This window comes from Pavona decussata, unplaced genomic scaffold, assembly GCF_977016875.1.
Source record: "Pavona decussata unplaced genomic scaffold, jaPavDecu1.1 SCAFFOLD_46, whole genome shotgun sequence".
NCBI lineage: Eukaryota > Metazoa > Cnidaria > Anthozoa > Scleractinia > Agariciidae > Pavona > Pavona decussata.
In genome coordinates this window covers 792,271-812,953 of record NW_028145468.1, presented here as the reverse complement: position 1 = coordinate 812,953, position 20,683 = coordinate 792,271, and the positions used below count along the sequence as shown (strand labels likewise).

Sequence of the window (20,683 nt, the reverse complement as noted above, 5' to 3'; positions counted from 1 at the left end):
TTGGAGAAAGGTCTATTGAGCTAAAGAGTCAACAGTCCACCCTGCAGCAACCATGTTTATTTAGCATGCAGCACTACAGGGTTACTGCACTTACACGTAGCAATAATTATTAAACTACACATGTATCAGCTCACCTCTTTGTCATTCAGTAAAGCATCTCTTTCATACGACAAATGAGACATCATCTGAAATAGCATAAAATAAATCAAGTTTTTCCAAATAAAAAGTGGAAATTTGACAAAAATAATTTCATATTATTTTAAAATAGTCCTAAGACTCTCTTCAGGGGTTTAAAAACAAGTTTTGTTACTTACTCCAATACAGTTATCTCTATCTTCAGCAAGTTGCGTCATGTGATAAAACATACTTTCTGTATAAAGCAACAATTGCCTGCAAATAAATCACGAAAAATTATCTAATATGTAAGGCATTCAACTTCACTGGCTAAGTTGAGCTGAACCTGAAGCCTACTTTCATTCCATTACAACTTTACGCCGATTTAAGTGTGTCATTGAGAAAAGGGTGACTCCGCTGGATTTTGTTGCCTGAAGGCTCTCTTTATTCCTTTGGGCATTCACTTCGGCAGCCGCGAAATTAGCTCGTTTTTACTAGGTGGAGAAAAGGTGAGAACTTTGCAGGAAGACCTAGATGCGAATTCAAAGGACAGGAACAATTGTCTAATTAAGCAGCCTTGAGCCACGAAGTTGCGTGAGTATTCCTTTGTTCTTGTTATCAATAGGAACTGCGAGGAATCACTGCAGACATTTGATGGTTTTAAGTTCTTCGCAAAATACTTTAAGCTGTTATTTATATCAGTGAACGAAGAGTCTTTTCAAAGCTTTAAAAAGAGATCCTAAACGTGGTTTTTTTGATCACTGTAAGTCGAGTTTCGATATTTTTCACCCTGCGGTGCTTAGAGCGGCGAAGTTACTATGCTTAATTAAATTTGTGCATGGCATCATCATCTTCCCGACACGTGGAAATCAATACCATCTGTTTAATGATAACTTTTTTTTACGAAAATGCTAAAACATTGATTTCTATTCCCTAAAGAAAGCACCTTAGGAGCTATGAAAGAGTCAAAAGAGTTCCAATTGTTATTCACTGTAAGCAAACTGGTATTTGATGTTGTGCACTTTGTTTGTTACGAGTGAAGACGTGGTCGATCGTAATTAAGTTTATGTTTCTAAAATACTTGCTTCTAGCGAAGAGATTCTAAAATATCAGACCAAAAACGGAAGAAACAAAAGGGAAACTCAGCGTGGAAGTCACATTCTGATTATACTTAATGGCGCATTGACAAACAATAACATCATTCAGCTCTTTGGCCTATGTAGGCACACGCTCTTTTCAGTTGACCTTATTTACATTTTATATTCAGCGATGCTCTAACTTTTAGCTGAAAAGCGAGAATCTGTTATAGATCGCTGTCATTAAAGATGACAGATAAACAAATCGGCAAATCCATGTATCCGTTTAGCGAAAGAAATTCGTTTATTAATTATTTGTTAGTTTGCAGGACGGGAAGTTGTTTTTAAAACTTTCGATACTGGAGCGGTGCGTTGTGAGTCGATGTGTTCATGGTGACTCATTTCTCTAGCCTCCACAGGGAGCTTCCACAGGCCAGCAGAAAACTCTAAAACAAAAGATAAAATATCTCATCTACTTCAAAGGCTTTGCGATCTTCGGAAACATGCCTTATTGTCGGAAATTGTTCGACAAAAAAGAGAGAACAATAGCTTGAATATATGAATACTTAACGACCCCAAAATTTGGGGTACACACTTAAATCGGCGTGAAGTTGTAATGCAAACTGATAACTTGATTTTTCTCTAACCTTTTAACCCCTAATATCAAAGAACAAATTCTCCTATCTTGTCCCCATACTTTTCTTATAAAAGTACCATGGAGAAGTTATTAAAATATCAAGAAAATTCACCTCAGGTGATCATATCCTAAATTCTCACAACCTCAGGGGTTGAATAAGCATTGATATTACAAGGAGAAATTTGACCTACTGATCACTGTTAGTGCAAAAAGGGTTACATGTAACTCTCAATGTAAATAATGAAAACTGAAATCCAACAACCCTCAACTTCACCCATCTTTTCATCTACCCTCAAATACACTAAAACATCCGAAACCATGGAATGCTTGCACAGAAGACAAACAGACCATGTGGGGTGATAATTTGGTCACGGTAAAGAGATTCAAGACCTGACATTGCAAGAGTTAGCCTTTCTTCAAAGCAAATTGCTCTCGACTGATGAAGAGCTAAGACATCACAGGTCACCAAGGCGTATGTGACACAGGTTACCATGCAAGCGTGATTTAAGAGTTTGTATGGAGTTAAAATTAAATCGAAATTTACACAACAATATTAACGACAACGATACAACGATACAACGATATTAGGGCTCAAGACATCACAGGTCACCAAAGCGTATGTGACACAGGTTACCATGCAAGCGTGATTTAAGAGCAATTCTCCAGGAAAGTGAAGCAAAGTTGGAAATGAAAAATTTTAACCCCTCTTCAATTTTTGTGTGTAGGTAGGTTACCTTGGGGGATATACAAAAACAACCATATTTGGATCGGCAGATGTATCGTTGCCATGGTAACCGCACTATATGACGCCGGCCTTGGGACCATGTTTTGAGCAAAAGTTCCACTCTCAAAAAGTAAAAGTAAACGAGTCTGGTTCTCGAGTGCATTTGAACCAATTCAAATGAAATTCATACAGATGATAGAACCACTCTCCCAGTTTATAAAATTCGCCGTTACAATAATTTGGGTTTTATAAACAAGAAGAAAATGCTCGTCCTACTATGTTCCCTGTCAACCATTTAGACAAGCAGGAAAAACAAGCACAACGATATTCGTTATTTCTCCGAAAGTACTCTTTCCATATCAACCAAATTAGCAGCAGAGATAACATAGATATTGAGGTTTCTAAATATCATAAAATAAATTTGGGGAAAACTATACTCTGACCATGGGTGCCGAAGACACCTGGGACAAATTGCAAAAAATTGCAAAATTGGTAATTTTGAGAGCTCTAGTATTTAGCTCAAACAGGCTTTAGAGATAGAAAATCAGCTTCAAAAGTATCTATTATCATCTTGTCTGCGACCTACATTTATTAAATAAGGTTTTGGCCAACAAATTTGATAAAATATAAATTGATACAAAACCTACCTTGAGGGTTTTGGGAATTTCTTCAGGATGCTTTCGTCGCGTGGTTCTCTCCAGTATCTCTCCTTTGCACATTCCGTCTTTTTGACCAAATCTAGTGCAGACTAACAGTTACTCCCATCGAATATCCAGTTTGCTGTGTTTCAGACCAGGGACGATGATACAAGCAGCCCGCATACACTCGACAAAGAATAGTTGACAAAGTCCAAAACATGGTCGTAATGCTTGCGATTTCTGCCGTCGAGCACCTAAATTCATCAATATTATTCAGCCAGGAAGTAAAGGAAATGTGTCGAGATCGATGTACAAAGCAAATGCATGCCTTTGAACAATCCAAAGTAACGTCTTTGGCTAAAATCGAGTCAGATATTGCGATAGTCGACAAGCTAAGAATGGTAAATAAACTGAATGCACAGGCCGGAAGTCCGAGAAGCACGACTGCTGACCGGATGTAACACAATGTAATGGGATGTAACACCGGATGTATGTGTAATGATATCCTCTTGTAAAGGGGTTGCAATGGTGAAGAAAGCCAAAAAAAAAAACAACAACAAAAAAAACCCCAGAATAACCGAATGAAAACAAAAACAAAGGAAATGAAGCTGAACTGAAGCTTGGGTGACAATTGAACGCATGATCATAATAGCCGCAACCCCCCCCCCCCCCCCCGCCGAAAAAAAAAGAAAAAAAGATTGCTCTTAAGACTGTGAAAATGCAATTACAAATTCAGTTATGATAAACTATTCGTGATAAGAGAATGAAAAATTCGCGCGTGAAATCTTATAATTATTTACCTGCACGGCAAAGAATAAGATTCATTTCGTCGCTGATTTCATCACGGTTTATACTAAGTCCGTAGGCTTGCACGTGCCTGGAAATATCCCTTTGACATTGACTGAGTTTTATATTGTTTCCACTGCACTCACAAACCGAAACGTCCCTTTTGGGATTTGATAGAGACCAACTTTCCATTGTCCCGACAAGGATATTTTCCTTCGCACGACGATATGCAAATTTCCCTTACAGTGTTTTTGACCGACGGCACAAATTTACGTCCGGTCACCCCTCCCCCCACCAAAAAAAAAAAAAAACAGCAGCAAAAAAAATAAATAAATAAATAAATAAATAAATAAATAAATAAGTAAATAAAAAAGAAAGAATGCCAAAATTTGGGCAGGTATTAGGTACTGAATGTGAAAATTTATCGGCTTGAAGAGGACTTGTTTATTTCTGGAGGAGAGGTGGGTCAAAAATTCCAACTTCGTAACTTCTACTGTGTACGGTAATGTCCCAGATCAGCGACGTATCTTACATGCAGCTCATCCTTAACATCCAATAAGCAATGAATTAAAAACAAACAAACAAACAAACCCAGGAAACATGGGCGGCTTATGTGGTTGCGTAAAACGACAAGTGAAGCGCTTTTATTTTGTCCTCTTTCTGTAAAACAGTCATAAAAGCGGATCAAAAGTCGTCCTTTTATCCCCCTATCAATGATATATTGTACCAAAAATATCTAAAGAAGAGATAATGCCATTGCGACAATTAGCTGAAGCTACAAAAACAAACAAACAAAATGCGCGTATATCGCATCTAAAACTACATCCGGTCAGCAGTTTTGCTACTCGCATTTCCGGTCTACATACGTTTGGTCGTAAACAGGTCGTAAACAACGATTTCTTCGCTTCTCAACCATGCACCACGGAATGTACGGATCGATTTAGCCAAAGACGTTATTCAGAATCGTCGCAGACATGCATTTACTCAGCTGCGATCTTGATGCATCTTTTTAACTTCCTGGATGGATTGTATTGATGAATTATTTCGATACTCGACACGCGACTGTGTTTGACTGTTCTTTATTCGGGTTAATGCATCATCATCTTTGGTCTAAAAGTAGATGTTCGGCGAGGCTTGGCAGTTAGATTTGTCTTTTCCGCTAAGGTCTGTGCAAGATTTGGTCAAGAAAATGGAGCGAACGAACTGAGGAGAGACCCATCCTATACGACAAAAGCATCCTGAAGAAATTCCCAAAAGTTGCAAGGTAGGCTTTGTTTTAATTTATATTTCATCAAATTCGTTGGCCAAAACCTAATCAATCAAATGTAGATAACAGATAAGATGAATGAAAAAACCTCTGAAGCTGATATTCTCTATCTAAAGCCTGTTTGAACCAAATACTGGAGACCTAAACATTTCCAATTTTGCAACTTTTTGCAACTTGCCTCGAATGTCTTCAACACCCATGGCCAGAATATAATTTTCCCCAAATAGATTTTATAATATTTATAAACTTCAATATCTATGTAAGCCCTGCTGCTAATTTGGTTTATGTGGAAAGAGCACTTTCGGAGAAATAACGAATATGGTTGTGCTTGTTTTTCCTTCTTGTCAAAATGGCTGACAGGCAACATAGTAATACGACCAAGGTCTTCTTGATTATAGAACCCAAAATACTCTAACAGCAAATTTTATAAACTGGGAGAGTGGTTCTACCATCTGTATGAATTTCATTTGAATTGGTTCACATGTACTCGAGAATCAGACTCGTTAATTTTTACTATTTCAGAGTGAATTTTTCGGTCAAAACATAGACCTGAGGCCGACGTGATCAAGTGCGGTTTCCATGGCAACGACGCACCTGCTGATCCAAATATGGCTGTTTTTGTTCATCCCTCCAGGTAACCTACCTCCACACAAAAAATGAAGGGGGGTTAAAAATTTTCATTTCCAACTTTGCTTCACTTTCCTGGAGAATTGCTCTTAAGAGTTTGTATGGAGTTAAAATTAAATCGAAATTTAGACAACAATATTCCCACAAAACCCACAAAAAATATAATGAAGTCTAAAAAAGCTTACCCGGTGTGTCTTGCTGTGTTTTCAATGCTTCTCAGTGCTTCTAAACGCTGTTTAGAGCGGTTTATCTCTCAGCAGCTGTTCCACGTGCATCACTGTATTATGTTAATGGAAAGGTAGGAAACTAAAAGTCAAATTTGAATAAAATTTGGCCCGTCATTTGAGGAGAGCACTTCGAAAACCTCGCTAAAATATGCTTGAAACTTAAGCACTCGCTTACCTGTCTCTCCATATGGCAAGAAGGATGATGTGCGGCCCTTCCTGGGCAGATAATTTTCGGCGAAGTTGATTTATGGAGACACAGGCCTTCGTTGAAAACAAAGTTCATTTCAAATTGGGTGCCATTTTTGCCGCCGACAGAGCCGTGTCGCTGGAATGTTGGAACAAACTCACGGTCAAACCTAGGCACTAGTACTAAAATGTGCCCAGCCGGGGAAATCCACGGGAAGCCTTTGGCACGTAACAAACCACACAAACCCCCTCCCGGCTAAGTGCGGTTCTGTGCCAGCCAGCCGTGCTTGGCGTGGTCTCTTGAGAATATGAATTGATTTTTTTTTTTTTTTTTATGAACTGACTTCGCGATTTTCCAAATCGTAACTTACGAGTTGGCTTTTATTGAATTAAAGCTAACTGAAAGCAACTGAAAATTTGTATTTGTATTCATGCTCTCCAAAAATCTTTGAATTTCGCAAAGTTGCTGTTTTTGCCGAGAACGGCAACATTTTTTACAGATGTGTAAGGTCATTGTTTGCTCATTAAACCTTTTGTATTTCGAAGTTCTCATTACCGGCTTATTCATTGCGAGCAGGAGGGCAGGAAGGAAAAATAATCTAAGTTGTTTGACAAGATCTGGCGATAATTGTTTAGTCGTTTCGGTAGGTCACAGTCAATACAATCAAATTTTGGTACGAAGTTACATCCGCTGCAAGATGTAGTCACTTTCGTGGATGAGCAAATATGTCGAGGTAACTCGGTATAAGTTGTATATTTATTTATATTCTCTTGTGACGTTAACGCGAACCTAGCTCAATGATACCATCTTGCAGGCTAACTGATGAACAAAATAATGTTTTACGCGTTACTGAGAAAGGCCACAACAAGGCCGGCTGGCTGGTACAGAACCGCACTTAGCCGGGAGGGGGTGTGTGTGGTTTGTTACGTGCCAAAGGCTTCCCGTGGATTTCCCCGGCTCGGCACATTTTAGTACTCGTGCCTAGGTTTGACCGTGAGTTTGTTCCAACATTCCAGCGACACGGCTCTGTCGGCGGCAAAAATGGCACCCAATTTGAAATGAACTTTGTTTTCCACGAAGGCCTGTGTCTCCATAAATCAACTTCGCCGAAAATAATATGCCCAGGAAGGACCGCACATCATCCTTCTTGCCATATGGAGAGACAGGTAAGCGAGAGTTAATTTTCAAGCAAATTTTAGCGAGGTTTTCGAAGTGCTCTCCTCAAATGACGGGCCAAATTTTATTCAAATTTGACTTTAAGTTTCCTACCTTGTCATTAACATAATACAGTGATGCACGTGGACTAGCTGCTGAGAGATAAACCGCTCTAAACAGCGTTTAGAAGCACTGAGAAGCATTGAAAACACAGCAAAACACACCGGGCAAGCTTTTTCAGACTTCGTTATATTTTTTGTGGGTTTTGTGGGAATATTGTTGTCTAAATTTCGATTTAATTTTAACTCCATACAAACTCTTAAATCACGCTTGCATGGTAGCCTGTGTCACATACGCTTTGGTGACCTGTGAAGACATCAGCTCCTGGATGTCTTTACAGTGACCAAATTAAATTACCTTATTCAACCCAGTTGATACAAACAAACATTCATTTTCACTCCACCATTGACACAGCACCACAGTTTCTTTAGAAACTTAACTCCTTACACCTCCTGAGCCCGGTTGTTCGAAAGACGATTTTTAATGTTAATCACTGATCAGTTAAAAGTTAACTGAGGTTTTCATTTTGCTCGACGGTTAAAAATGTTCTTAAAAGCTAGTTTTAAGCTGATGAATGAGAAAAGTCTTAAAAACAAAAATCTTTCGCAAAAAATCTTTTTTGATTAATTCGTAGTAATAAACTTGAGCCAAAGTTCATGTTAACCCAAGATTACGTTAATCGGGTTTTGAACAACAAGTTCGCGTCAATGCAGGATAAGATTAGTTGGGTTTTGAACAACTGGACCCTGGTGATTTGGTTTCTATTAATGAAGCTTAAACTTAAGTGATCAATCCATTACTTACTCTGTAGTGTACTCAGCCAAATCATTCGGTCGGAATGCCAGAACATTGTCTGGATTATCCGTGATCTGTTGAATGTACTCCACCAATGACTTCTGAACATTCACGTTCATTTGGGTGATTCTCTCAATAAAGTGTTCCTTGTTTTCGCACTGAAAGAAGTGTCACAAGAGTTCAGTGAAATTTCAACATTCCGACCTCCATCAACCAAACAGTTATCTTTCAAGTGTCTCCCTTAATTATTGATACAAGTGTGCTAACTTGGTTTGGTTTTGTACAAAAAGTAAATATTTATCCCATCACTGTCCGCATTGTACACCACTTTAATTTGTTACTTCACCCCTGTACATGTATACCCGTTTAGTGTTCCATAGGGCAAAATTCAATTTATTTTTACTCAGTGCAATATTAAGGACGGTGCCTACTAATACAGAAAAAATTTTGCGCAGTTTATTGCTATGTAGAAAAAGCAGATCTTGGCAAGGGCTATTGTAATCCATAAAGAAAATTGGGGGTAACCACGCATTTTTAGAGATAATTAATCAACAATAATTCTAATAAGCACTAAAAATACAACGCAATGTATGGCATTTTTTCTCAAATTGAAGCTTTTATTATCTCTGAAAAATGCATGATTACCCCAATTTTTTTTTTGGATACCAAGAGCACTTATAGTCTAGCTAAGTTCTGCTTTTGCCGCATAGTTTTAAACCGCACAAAAATATCCCTGTATTAGTAGGCACCACTCATAGGAAACCTGGGTGTCTCAAGACGCGCAGAACGTATGCGCAGTAACAAAAGTACAGTGTAGGCACCGTCCTTAATTATCATTTACAGTGTAACATCATCATTTCATTACTAACCTGAACTGCACACCCCAGCATTAATAAAAGAATTTTATTCAATTCTTCAGCTGCCTCATCTGCAGTGTAAACAACAAAAAGATTAGAAACATGCTTTAAATACATATTTAACTAACTTTTGTGGAATTATTTTTAATTTACAATTATTTTGTGTTTACAATAACTGTCAAAATTCCCATGCCCTGATTGGCTCATGGCTATTGTCTATAAGAGTCAGACAATAAAAATGATGTTAGATGTAACATGCCCACTATCTCACTGAAAAATAGAGCAAAAACTAAACTCGAAGAACTTTTCTATGGTCTATTAACTACAGCTTTATTATACACTGTAGGTAGACCATAAAAAGATGTCATTAGATAAAATGTTCAAAACAGGAACCATGAGCCGCAGCCAAGTGAAACCACTCCCCTGCAGCTCATGGTTCAGACTTCCACAAGTTTAAGTTTTGAACATTTTATGACATCATTTTATGGTCTATAAGAGTACAGACCATAGAAAACTGCTGTTGATTTATCAAGTGATCCCTACCTTACCTATAATTATACAGTCATATTAAAATAATCATGTGTAATAAGACTGCATTCTGAGCAAATACAAACCCTGCTCTATGTGTAGGTCCTATGATTAATTTCAGGTTCTTTAACCTGATCCAATCTTCATGGTCAACAGATTGTTACAGTATGGGGTTTTACATGTAAATGCCAAAACTTTGGCCCACAGGTTCTTAATCAACTAGCTTAAATAAGTATAAAGCGGGTATTTACTATCATTAATAGGCTACTCAGATCCCAGTGGATCAAGCCATCTGTGCCAAGACCACCTGTTTCTGGCATGGTTGACCCTCCTCCCACTACATTGATTCCGCTTTCTTAGCACCATTATGCACAAGGTTGCACCATCCGTTGAACTCCGCACATGCCCACTCCGCCCCGTTCACTGGAGTGCCACAGTGTCACAGGTCATCACACATGTACACCTATATTTCAACTGTATAGAGTTCTAAAGTGATGACATCACAAAACTAAATTTGCGAAATTATGGGATTTGAACTGAGACAAAATTAGAAGGATTGAATATACTAACAAATCCCATAATTTCAAAAACTAAAATATTTGAGACATCACACTTTAGAGCTCTATTACCTTGTGCACTAGCCATTCTATTATAACCTAGTAGCATATCTATTAAACGTTCCTACAACATTGATTCATTTCTTTTGGGTGACATTTAGCTGAGGTATTGAATGAAAGTAAGGAATTGTTTTATAAGAAAGTAGCAGATAATCAGGTGAAAATGGTACACTGTAAACTAAGATATACAATTTTAAATCAGATGTTACAGAAGGGAATCATTGTTTTGTTTACTCACCACTTTGAGGATCACGGGCTATTGTAACAACATCTGGAATTCTTAGCAAAACAAGCTGCTGCAGTTTCTCCTAGAAGTTGACAACAATCAGATAATAATTGTTAATTCATGTCATATTCAAGAAACTTTAGGTAAAACATTCCAGGTATGTGTACCACCGTCAGAAGGAACTGCCATTTGCTTAGTGCAGTATTGGTAGCAAGCGAGACTACAGGGAAGGAGATGAAACACTTGAATTATCCTGGCCAGATCACCAGTCACTTGCCATTTAGCACAAATTTCTGGTCCCACCAGATGAATTTAATAACAATAACTACAATAATAATAATAATAATAATAATAATAATAATAATAATGAATTTTTACTGCGCTATTTCCCAACGGTTCATTAGTGCCTTGCAAACAAGATATATATAAAAACTACTAAATAAATAAAAACTACATGTATACAGAAATACTAAAATACTCAATAGTCAGAGTGTTTTCACATGACGTCACGGCGGCCATGTTGGTGTCCCAAAACAAAGAAATGGCGGCCATGTTGGTGTCCCAAACTAAACCTCTGGAAATTGAACTCTATTTTTATGCAAACACTTTCTTTTGTTTCAGTAAACCAATATGACCGGTAGTCACGTGAATGAAAACACTATATCCTCTAGCAAGGAGTTCCATAGTGATGGAGCTGAAAAGCTCTGAATGCCCACCATAAGTTTTCAAGTTAAAAGCTGGTCTTCCAAGGAGATTCTAACTACAAGAACAAACAGCTCTTGATTCATGAATGACAAATGCAGAGGTTTCAAGAAGTTTTTAAGCAGACAGCAAAAAAAATGCAAAGTAGGCGGCTAACGGGAGTTCAATTTTACTCTGACTAATTTTATTAATTTTGGAGAAAGTACGCGGCGAATTTAAGTCAATTTGCTTGATATAGATGGCGAATTTCGCCGGTTGCCTGCTCTTATAGAAATCCCTTCAAATGGTATGCAGGGATAATGAGAAATTTTCAGATTTAAAAAAAATGGACGAACTTCAGAGCTACTCCTGCTACCTTTTCTGCTCCAACCAACTGGAATGGAAATTACAGTACCATGATTTCCATTTTAAAATTATTTTCTCTACTAATGAGGCTCTTAGCATGAATGGAAAAATCCTCTCCATTCGACCTGGCTTATATGTACAGCTGTGGGTAGTTCAGGTTGACCATTTAAATTAATAAAAATACAATACAACAAGACTTTATTCAGACCCAGTAAAATTATCAGTAGTTAAGATAAAAAAAATTGAGAATTTACATACTCTATTAATGTAACTGGTTTGCACATTTGCTGTGTTGGAGTTTGATGGACAGTCAAATCATTTATTGATCATAATTATGTTTTTAAAAAGACTCAAGGAGCTAGCTGCTCTAGATTCCTTGGGGAAGACTGTTCCAGAGAAACTTTAGCTCCACTGTAGGAAAAGCTGCATTTTACAGTAAGGTAGTCAGTTCTCGGTCTTGGTAAGACCAGTTTACTGTATATGTCGGAAATCATAGGGCACAATTCTCTCAGCAAGCATGTCAGAAACATAACTTGGGGCAAGCTTGTTAATACTCTAACATAGCTACATGTACAGTGTCCTAAATAGTTATAACAACATTATAACAAAGAAATTTCAATGAAAGGTGAAAGATTTTGAAAAAGGGGAAGATTATTCGCCACATCAAGCAAATTGGCCATAAAGCAATATTCATTTTTACATGCAGTCAAATGTTATTTGTGTGTATGTATCCAACTGTATGACTTAATTATGAGAGGAAATTTTGGAATTTGACAACCATTTAATATTGTCATACTTACTTCAATATATTTATTTAGTTTTCATTTTATAAAGTGAGATAAAGGCAATAAAGTAAATTCTCATCAGAACTGTAAAAAAAGGTGACTGCGACCATTTAACAGAGGGGAACATGCACTAAAGAGAGGTCACATTTACTTTGACAGAGAGAAATGACTATTTAATAGAGGATGACCGCTCAACACAAGGCCACTTATAATACAGGTTTGACTACATGCTGTTTCAAAGTGTTTTCTAACACATGTGATGTTACCTCGATCCTCAATCCTCGATAGCTTCGAGGATCGAGGATCGAGTTTCGAGTCGAGACTGTCAACTAACATTTGCACGGTACTGTACTTGATTACAACAAAAGAATAAGAATTAAAATTGTTTTTTTTTTGGTCTTGCAAGGTAAGTTTTAATACTGTGTTTGTTTATTTTCTTTCACAGGAAATTAATCCAGTGATGCATAAAATCACGACAATAATGATTCATTAACTGTAAAATGCAGAATCACAAACAACTGCTCAGCTTGCATCCTGCATTTCATTACACACATCAAGGGGTTGTTATTACTGTCTTTTCAGAAAACAGCTGGAATTATTGTACATTGTCACAGAATCAATGAAAATATACATTATTGTGACAATCTCACAGTCGTTGAAATATGATGAATTAATTGAGTGAAAGCTTCATACAAGTACATTGAGTTCATTAACTTTACGTTAATTATCGGGGATTAACATTTTTATGAATTGCATGCAGGCCAATAACAGTATTGGCTAAACACTGCCATATTATATATAAAAAACAATCCTTGAATGCACTCTGTCACTTCATTCTTCAATATTATCTGTTTGCATTCTACAATTTTCAACTTCCTACATGCAAATGGATCAAGTGACATGAAAACTATGCAAAACAGATTCTAGAACATTTGGTTCCCACGCAAGAATATTAATAGTTCTTATAAGCAAGTCAAGGGTGTAATGCACAATTAAGCACCACATTGCAGTAAATTAAAAAGGTCGGCAGCCGTCTTTATCTTTAACAAAAGCATTGTTTACACGGCCAGTGAACGGTAACAAACTACCACTTCAAAAATTTCGGTGATTGCTTGCTTTCGTTACGATAAATAAATTTAAAACTGAAGATGTTCAAAAAGGTAATAAATCAGGAAATGAGATTTGTGGGTTTCAACAATGCATGTTGCAATTGGTTCAGTGATCACCAATGTGGTTTGCAAGGAGCAGCACAAAAATACTTCTAATAACATTTTAGTTATAATTGTCCAGATTTTTTCTGGCAAGAGTATATATTTTTATTTCAATCTACCTAAGACACTACTTTGTAGCTGTGTAGTCTACTGAATGGCTGTTTTACACGCATCAAATTAAAAATCAGTAGTGTTCTTATTACACCAAAGCTACAACTGAACCACAGCAAAAGCATCAGCTTCTTATTGCATGCACTTTCAGTCAGATAAAAAGGGCATGTCCTAGTTTTCTATGGACTACAAGATTTCCCCGACATTTGTGACAATGTTTACAATCTCGGACAGTGCCACCAAAAACAATAATTTTTACAGCCCTGTTTTTGCCTGGCCAGAAATGACCGATTATTGCATATACATGTAATAATTATCGGTTTGGTGTGTTTAAACAAGCTACTAACTAATACTAATATTTTTTTATGAATCCAAATTTCTTTGTTCCTCGGAAGCAAGAATTTACAAGTACATTTAAGTTAGAGAGGTATACCCAGTTTTGGAAGGAAGTATTAATAAAAATGTACTTTTTATGGGGAAAATTCATGCCTCCAGGATGTTTATTATAATTCTTACTTATATAAGTGTCAGTAATACATGTACAAAACATATTTGCATCATGTTTAAATCTTTAGGTTAGAGTAACACGGTAGGTGCTGTTACTTCCAAAAAATTAAAAGATATACATGCAAAAAAATGCACAGCATAAACGCTATAATACAGCAAAACAACCTTTATTTACTAAGCCGCGGCAACACACATTTTATAACACAATGGAATGCAGCCCCACACAACAACATGTGCCTGCAATAGCATTGAATAAAAAATGACATTTATGGTTTTTTTTTATTATTAATTATGAAAGCCCTGTTTTTTGTTTACTTATATTTTGTTTTTGGTGCATGTTAAGTAAACAAAACCAACGTCATTATCAGGTACACATAATGATCCTGTCCTTAAACATTAGCTGAAGAGATGGAAGAACTTCCTGATAAGCTTTACCATGGTTTGCTGTTGCTCATTAATTCATTGACAGCAAAGAAAAGTAGCACTTTAACAACAACATCATAAAATATTGATTTGCTAAGGAGGAGCTCAAAAGAAAAGAGCAATGAGAGAGCAGAATTCATTGCACATAACTGCTGAAATAAAAGAAAAGGCCATGGTGTGATTTAAGAGGTGCAGACTTGAATCATTACAGGTTTATACTACCTTAACAAAAGCTTGGGTCTTAATTCAGGTTTATAATTGTGTGGACAAGAGGAAATGTGCAATTTATAAAACTGAAGAGACTGCTTGTTAACAATTAAGTCTTAATGTTTTGCAATTGCTAATTATACATAGCCCAGATTTGACTAAAACTCAAGCACAATGCATTTTTTTGTGCTCAAGTACAAAAAATATTCACAATATTTTCTTTTTTTACCATTAATTTACGTATACTCTTAAATCCACCTTATTAAAATTTAAACAGCTGTCACTTGCTCTTAAAAAGAGTAGCAATATACAATAAGCAAAGTCAAATAGAAAGCTACTTTGGATTTTAAGCCTAATATCTGTTGACATATGGCAATTTCTTATGACGAAATTTGCATGTTAAAACTCATCACTGCACCAATGCAAAATAACACGCCTCCCGGTTTTGTTTCCAGTAAACAAACGTCTAAAATAAAATGATAGCTGCAATGTAATGCAAAAAATTCATGTTTTGGTTTTTGAAATATAATTTTCAGATCGCACTTTCTACTTTAAATTCATCAATCATGTTTACAATTACGCACGTGAAATGATCTCCATGCATGTTTACTCCAGCAGGCATGGCTGGTGTTTAATTTGGTTTTCATATTTTTTGTAGATAAGATCTTGTAAAGAGCACCATATGGATTTTACGGAGCGTATAGAATCACAATCAGCAATAAGCTTATCATTTTCAGGTCAAGAAATTGACAAGCTCTATAGCATCACGACAAGATGGCACGAGAAAAATGCCTCCATTTCCATTTAATCTTCACACGTCTGTCATTAAACCATGAAAATGAAAAGATATACTGTTTCCGTAATTTTTATTGGGTTATAGAACAAAGATACAAAAAGCATAAGAGCAAGAAACCAAAAGATTTCTTAAACAGTTTGTAGAGCATTTGGTGGCGCTCAAAAAATTTGACGCATCAACATTACAATGTAAGCTTTTAGTAAGTTACAACAGTTTTAATTTGGCGGACAAAAGTAATAAACATTCGTGACAAACGAATACAAAGCAACGCAATCAGATCTCTCCTCTTTTGTGCACACGACATTATGAGACAGAATACGATTCCTAATTGCTTATGTGCCCAAAAATTAAAAATATATTTCGATAACCACAAGTCACCGCAAGTATTAAAGCTTATAAATACTTCGACCTTTCGAAATCGATCTCCTCCAACACATACTTCGCGTATTTTTTTTTTCTCTGAACTTTGTACAAGAAGAGAAGGGATGTTTAACTTGCGGATTAAAATCGCCGCCGTGCATCCAAGGTCTTGACCTAAGTTCTTATGTTAAGATATGAAAGCTTAAAAATTATCATGACACGCAACCAGAATAACACTAAGCTTATATTGGAAAATGACAAGCTCTATCTTAAACGACTGTTTGTTTGAATTCTCTGAAGACAAATTCAACAAAAGACACAGCCTTTTTCGTCATTGATAGCAGAAAACAAAGCCTCGCTTGGTCCTTTTTTTCTTTAATCCGGTAGTTTAAATTCCAAATTCTGCATTTTTTACCCTTACCTGGTAATATCGCTTCAAGTGTTTCACAAGCGTGTCCAAATTCTGCATCCGCAAATTCACGTCTCCGTAAACATTTTGATGGATACGAGTTAGAGTGAAGTAAGTTGGGTCGCTGCAGACAAGACAAGATAAGAGTTAAATTAGCCCCCTTGTATAGCAAAAACGGCTGAGTGCAAAACGAAGAGCATTTAATAACTACACACGGTAAAAACTCTTAGAAATTTGCCTCCTACAGTGTCGAACTCAAACAAGGTTACCGTATGTCTGTTGGAAAAACACAAAACTTTGATGTCTTGTAATACTCACATATCCATCATAATTTCGTTTAAAAAGACGCCATCCGCCAAATCAGTGATGGAATCGATCAATGCATTTGTCTTGAAAGTGTTGTTGGCCTAGAATAACGAGAAAACAGTCAGGCAAAACGTAACCGTGCGATCGGAAGATTACATGAAGCTCGAGGTTTACCCCACACTCCATCAACACTGTTTGCAAACAGTGATCGTTTAAAGAACTCAACGCGTTCCGATTCAAGAAAAAATCTTACCCAGACAACAAGTGGGCTGTGAAGAAATCCTTCTGCAGTGGCCATGCTTTCAAATAACGTTCATACGAAGAACGATTCTCAAAGAAATAACGGTAAAAATAAAGTTATCCACCAGTCGCCGTACGTTCGTCACCGCATTGAATGTTCAGACAAGCCGAGCGGTCAAAATAGAGACATATCACTTTGCGAATCGCTGTACGCTCTTCCCAGAAATGCCAAAGCTATCACAAGCTCCAAAGATTACCCTGCTGACACTTGTAAATATATCCCATACGATAAACCATGCGAAATTTTTGCCTTTCTTTCGCAAATCATTCAATTTTATGTTAGCGCGCCAGTGACTGAGCTGAATAACGACAGAGTTTTCCCCTCGGGGGTGGCGTTACAGCATTACTTTTGTCACTCCCCGGACTTTATGGCGGTAATTAGTTCCAGCAAATTTCCTTCCGTTTGTCAAGTATAATCACATGTCTAGTAGCTTTTAGTTCTCGGTTTAGCAGTTGACGCTTCAGTCAAAAACGATTTACTGCGTAAATCGTAGTTGGCTGAAGCGTCCAAGTTCCCCTGTCCACCCCTCTTGGGAGTTTTTGGGCCGATTATGCGCAACGATGGATATGCGTTACAGTTTGATTGACAGCCAAAACCAATGGGTATTCAAATATTATTCTCGTGTACAAGTAAATTTCTCGCTACCAACAAAAACAATATTAGGCTCTTGTTTGTTTCAAAATAGCCACGGTTACTCATTGTTTATTCTAATTCAGGAAAACGATAAGAGGTCATCGCATTCCGAAGTGGTGAAGTAATTCAATTCCCTCCCACTCTAGCTGATGTTTATGCACTTCCGTTGTTTCATTTACATTTTCTCTTTTAATTACATCGCATATTTGTTGTGAAATGAAAGTGCTTTTATTCTTGCAACTTTTTATTCGATTTTATGTAAACGACCTTTAAAACCTTGTTGAAAAATGGAGGAATGAACTGGACCAAAGGACAGGGAGCGTGGAATGGGACTAATAAAAAACAATTGATTGATTAAAGATCAAACTGTGTATACAGTACTGACATCATTGCCATCTTTTAATCTCTCACTGACCCGGCCCATATAAAGCTAACATAATTAGGAAGCCTAGCAAATCATCTCCTAATTTTCCCAATTCGCTTCACCAATTAACCAAGATAAAGTTTCAAGCTGATGAGAAAAGGCACGTTTTTTGACTTGAAAATTTGCCAGTGTTATAAAAGTGAAGGCATCTTTCCAGAATCCAGAGCGTGTACAGATTTGGTAACGCATGTCTATACCACGAGGTTAAAAATAACTTTTCAGCGTTACAATATGCCCGGATTGCACCTGAATCCAAGTGGTCCAGGTCGATCTAGGGGGGTCATCTAGGTCTATCTTATCATGGTAAAAATTGTAACCAAAAGAATCCGGAACAAATTTAAAACTTGGGCGTGACAGCTCGTCTGACAGGAAACAAATCATGTGTGACAGGGAAACGTCTGTTACTAATTTAAACCATTGTCTTTAATGCTTCAAACATCATTTCCAAAATTTCATAACTAAGGACACATTCGATTGACGATATTCCGGAATAAGAATGAACGTAATAGCCCTACATTTAATTGATCGTTTTAGGCAAAATTTCGGATACCCTACGAGAAATTTCTCCACCGGACGCTACTTAGCGTCCGGTGAAGACAACCACTGCTTACGTTTACAGAGTAAAATTTCCGGAAAATTTAGAAGACGGTGTCTGCAAACTTTTGCTGATACAAGATCTTTAAGACAAGACCCATTTTGTGTTATGGTATGAAAAAATAAAATTCATGTGAGGAACCTTTTAGCAGTTATTTTCTGTACAAAGTAGGTATTCCTATTTGGAACACGGCCAGGGAACGTACCCCGTTTCCTTTGCTAGTTTTGCCGACAAAAGGAGCATTCGACGAGACATAAGTAAAAATTTATCCAAACCGGGAGGTCCGTAACCGAGAAAAAGATAAGTTCGGATTTAGCCAATAGTTCACCAAATCACCAAAAGCAGGACGTATCGCAATCAGGTTTCTTTTGTATTTGAATCTTTATTTCCCTTTTTTGTTCCGTTTATGTTTTTGTTTTTGTTTCTTTTGTTTTTGCAAAAACACAGACTCGTGAAATACCTCTTTTTACACGATTTCACCATATATGGACTAATTCATCTATTTACATCGCTTCCCCTACCTACAAAAGAACAGACCGGTGTAGCTGTTAAATTAAGTTCAACCTTGATCTTTGGATCGTTCATGGACAGTTTTCAGAACTTTTTGCCAGAAAAGATAGGGAGCCTTTGCAACTGGACGACTGCAAATTGTCGTTGTGTGACGGACGTGACAGCTGAATACAGTTGTAGAATGCTTTCTTGTTTAGTAAGACCAAGGAACACAAATCAGCGCATTTTCCATTTAAACTGAGTAGCTTTATTTGTGAAGTGCTCCAATCAGTTAAAACTATGCGGTTTTAACTGATTGAAACGAATCTGACAAGGGAGTTGTCGCTAGCAAATTAAGCTGACGGGATTGAGTTTGCAGTAAAATGTGGCCTTTGTGGCTGTGATGAGAGGTGGCTTAATTTTTGTAGTGAGCGTGCTCCACAGAGGAAGAAAGACGGCTCGCGAAGAATTTTAAAATCCCGGGGGGGGGGGGGTACTCCCCTATATAAGGTATATAGGTATGTGCCGCCCCAAAGGGTATGGTTTTTGAGCCGTTTTGGTCTGAAAACGGGTATAGATTTTGACAATTACGGTCTGAAATCGGGTCGGGTTTTTGGGGCGGAGAACATTTACGAAAGCTTACAAACATATTTTTCTTCTCAGTACGTAACTGGAACGACTAACTGATAGCGAGGAAAAGAAATAGATAAACTATGTCATTCCAGCTTACTTTTACTCCTTGCGTCAACTTCCGTTCGGCACTGATGCATAATTATCAGGTCTGAAAACGGGTATGAATTTTAGAGGTCAGGTCTGAAAACGGGTGTGGGAAATGGCATGTTTAGGTCTGAAATAGGGTCGGGATTTGAAGACCCGGGCGGCACACCCCCACCAAGAATTCTGGGGAATACCCCCCCCCCCCCCCCCCCCGGGTTTAAAATACTTTACGCAAAAGTCGGGAAAAGAGTGAGGGTCGGGGCTGACGCGCTTTTCAGCCCTCACTAGTTTTTGCTTCCCTCCTGATATATTATGAGTGTTTTGATTTCTGGTTTTAATCTCTATAATTTTACAACAAAAACTTTTTCATAAACCGGCGCCGAAAAAAATACTGAATTTCCGGGAGTTATGCGGGTTTTGAGTGCCTATGAAAACAATGTGGTGTTGTGGAGCCAATCGAGGCAAATATCTCAACGACTTTGAAAACTACGTAGGTTTAAATTTCAAGTTCTCCGACGATCCGGCCATAAATTTATGAAGTGCTGAAAAAAAGTAGCAAATGGTTATTTTAACTTGTTGCCTAGAAAATCTAGAAATCTAATGTCTCGTGTTTAATGTTAGACCGCCTCGACTTATTGTTATTTTAATACTCAAACTGCGGCGATGTTCAACAGTATTTGCTCTCTACCTGCAGGATTCGATAAACGTAGTTGAATGTGACATAACTTCAATGAATTTTAAGCTGTTCTTTCAGCATCCGGCTTTCCCGCCGGCATAAATGGGAGCTTGTGGAACTAAGCATTTTTGTGTGTCTTCAAAAACCCACTCCACAAAAAGAAGC

The 20,683-nt window shown here is 37.3% G+C and overlaps 1 protein-coding gene across 2 annotated transcripts in view; it reads right to left on the bottom strand.

Moving 5' to 3' along the window:
- Window positions 1–17,291, bottom strand: part of LOC146482345 (uncharacterized) — a 64,668-nt gene extending 47,377 nt beyond the window's left edge. For both annotated transcript variants that reach the window (XM_085107238.1, XM_085107239.1), the window contains exons 1-8: window positions 16,937–17,291; window positions 16,696–16,784; window positions 16,390–16,501; window positions 10,534–10,603; window positions 9,163–9,221; window positions 8,303–8,451; window positions 315–390; window positions 135–185 (exon numbers count right to left, since the gene is read on the bottom strand). In XM_085107238.1, the coding sequence (XP_084963364.1) occupies window positions 135–185; window positions 315–390; window positions 8,303–8,451; window positions 9,163–9,221; window positions 10,534–10,603; window positions 16,390–16,501; window positions 16,696–16,784; window positions 16,937–16,981 (651 nt within the window). In that variant the 5' untranslated portion in view covers window positions 16,982–17,291. The remainder of the gene's footprint in view (window positions 1–134; window positions 186–314; window positions 391–8,302; window positions 8,452–9,162; window positions 9,222–10,533; window positions 10,604–16,389; window positions 16,502–16,695; window positions 16,785–16,936) is intronic.
- Between the last annotated feature and the right edge of the window lie 3,392 nt (window positions 17,292–20,683).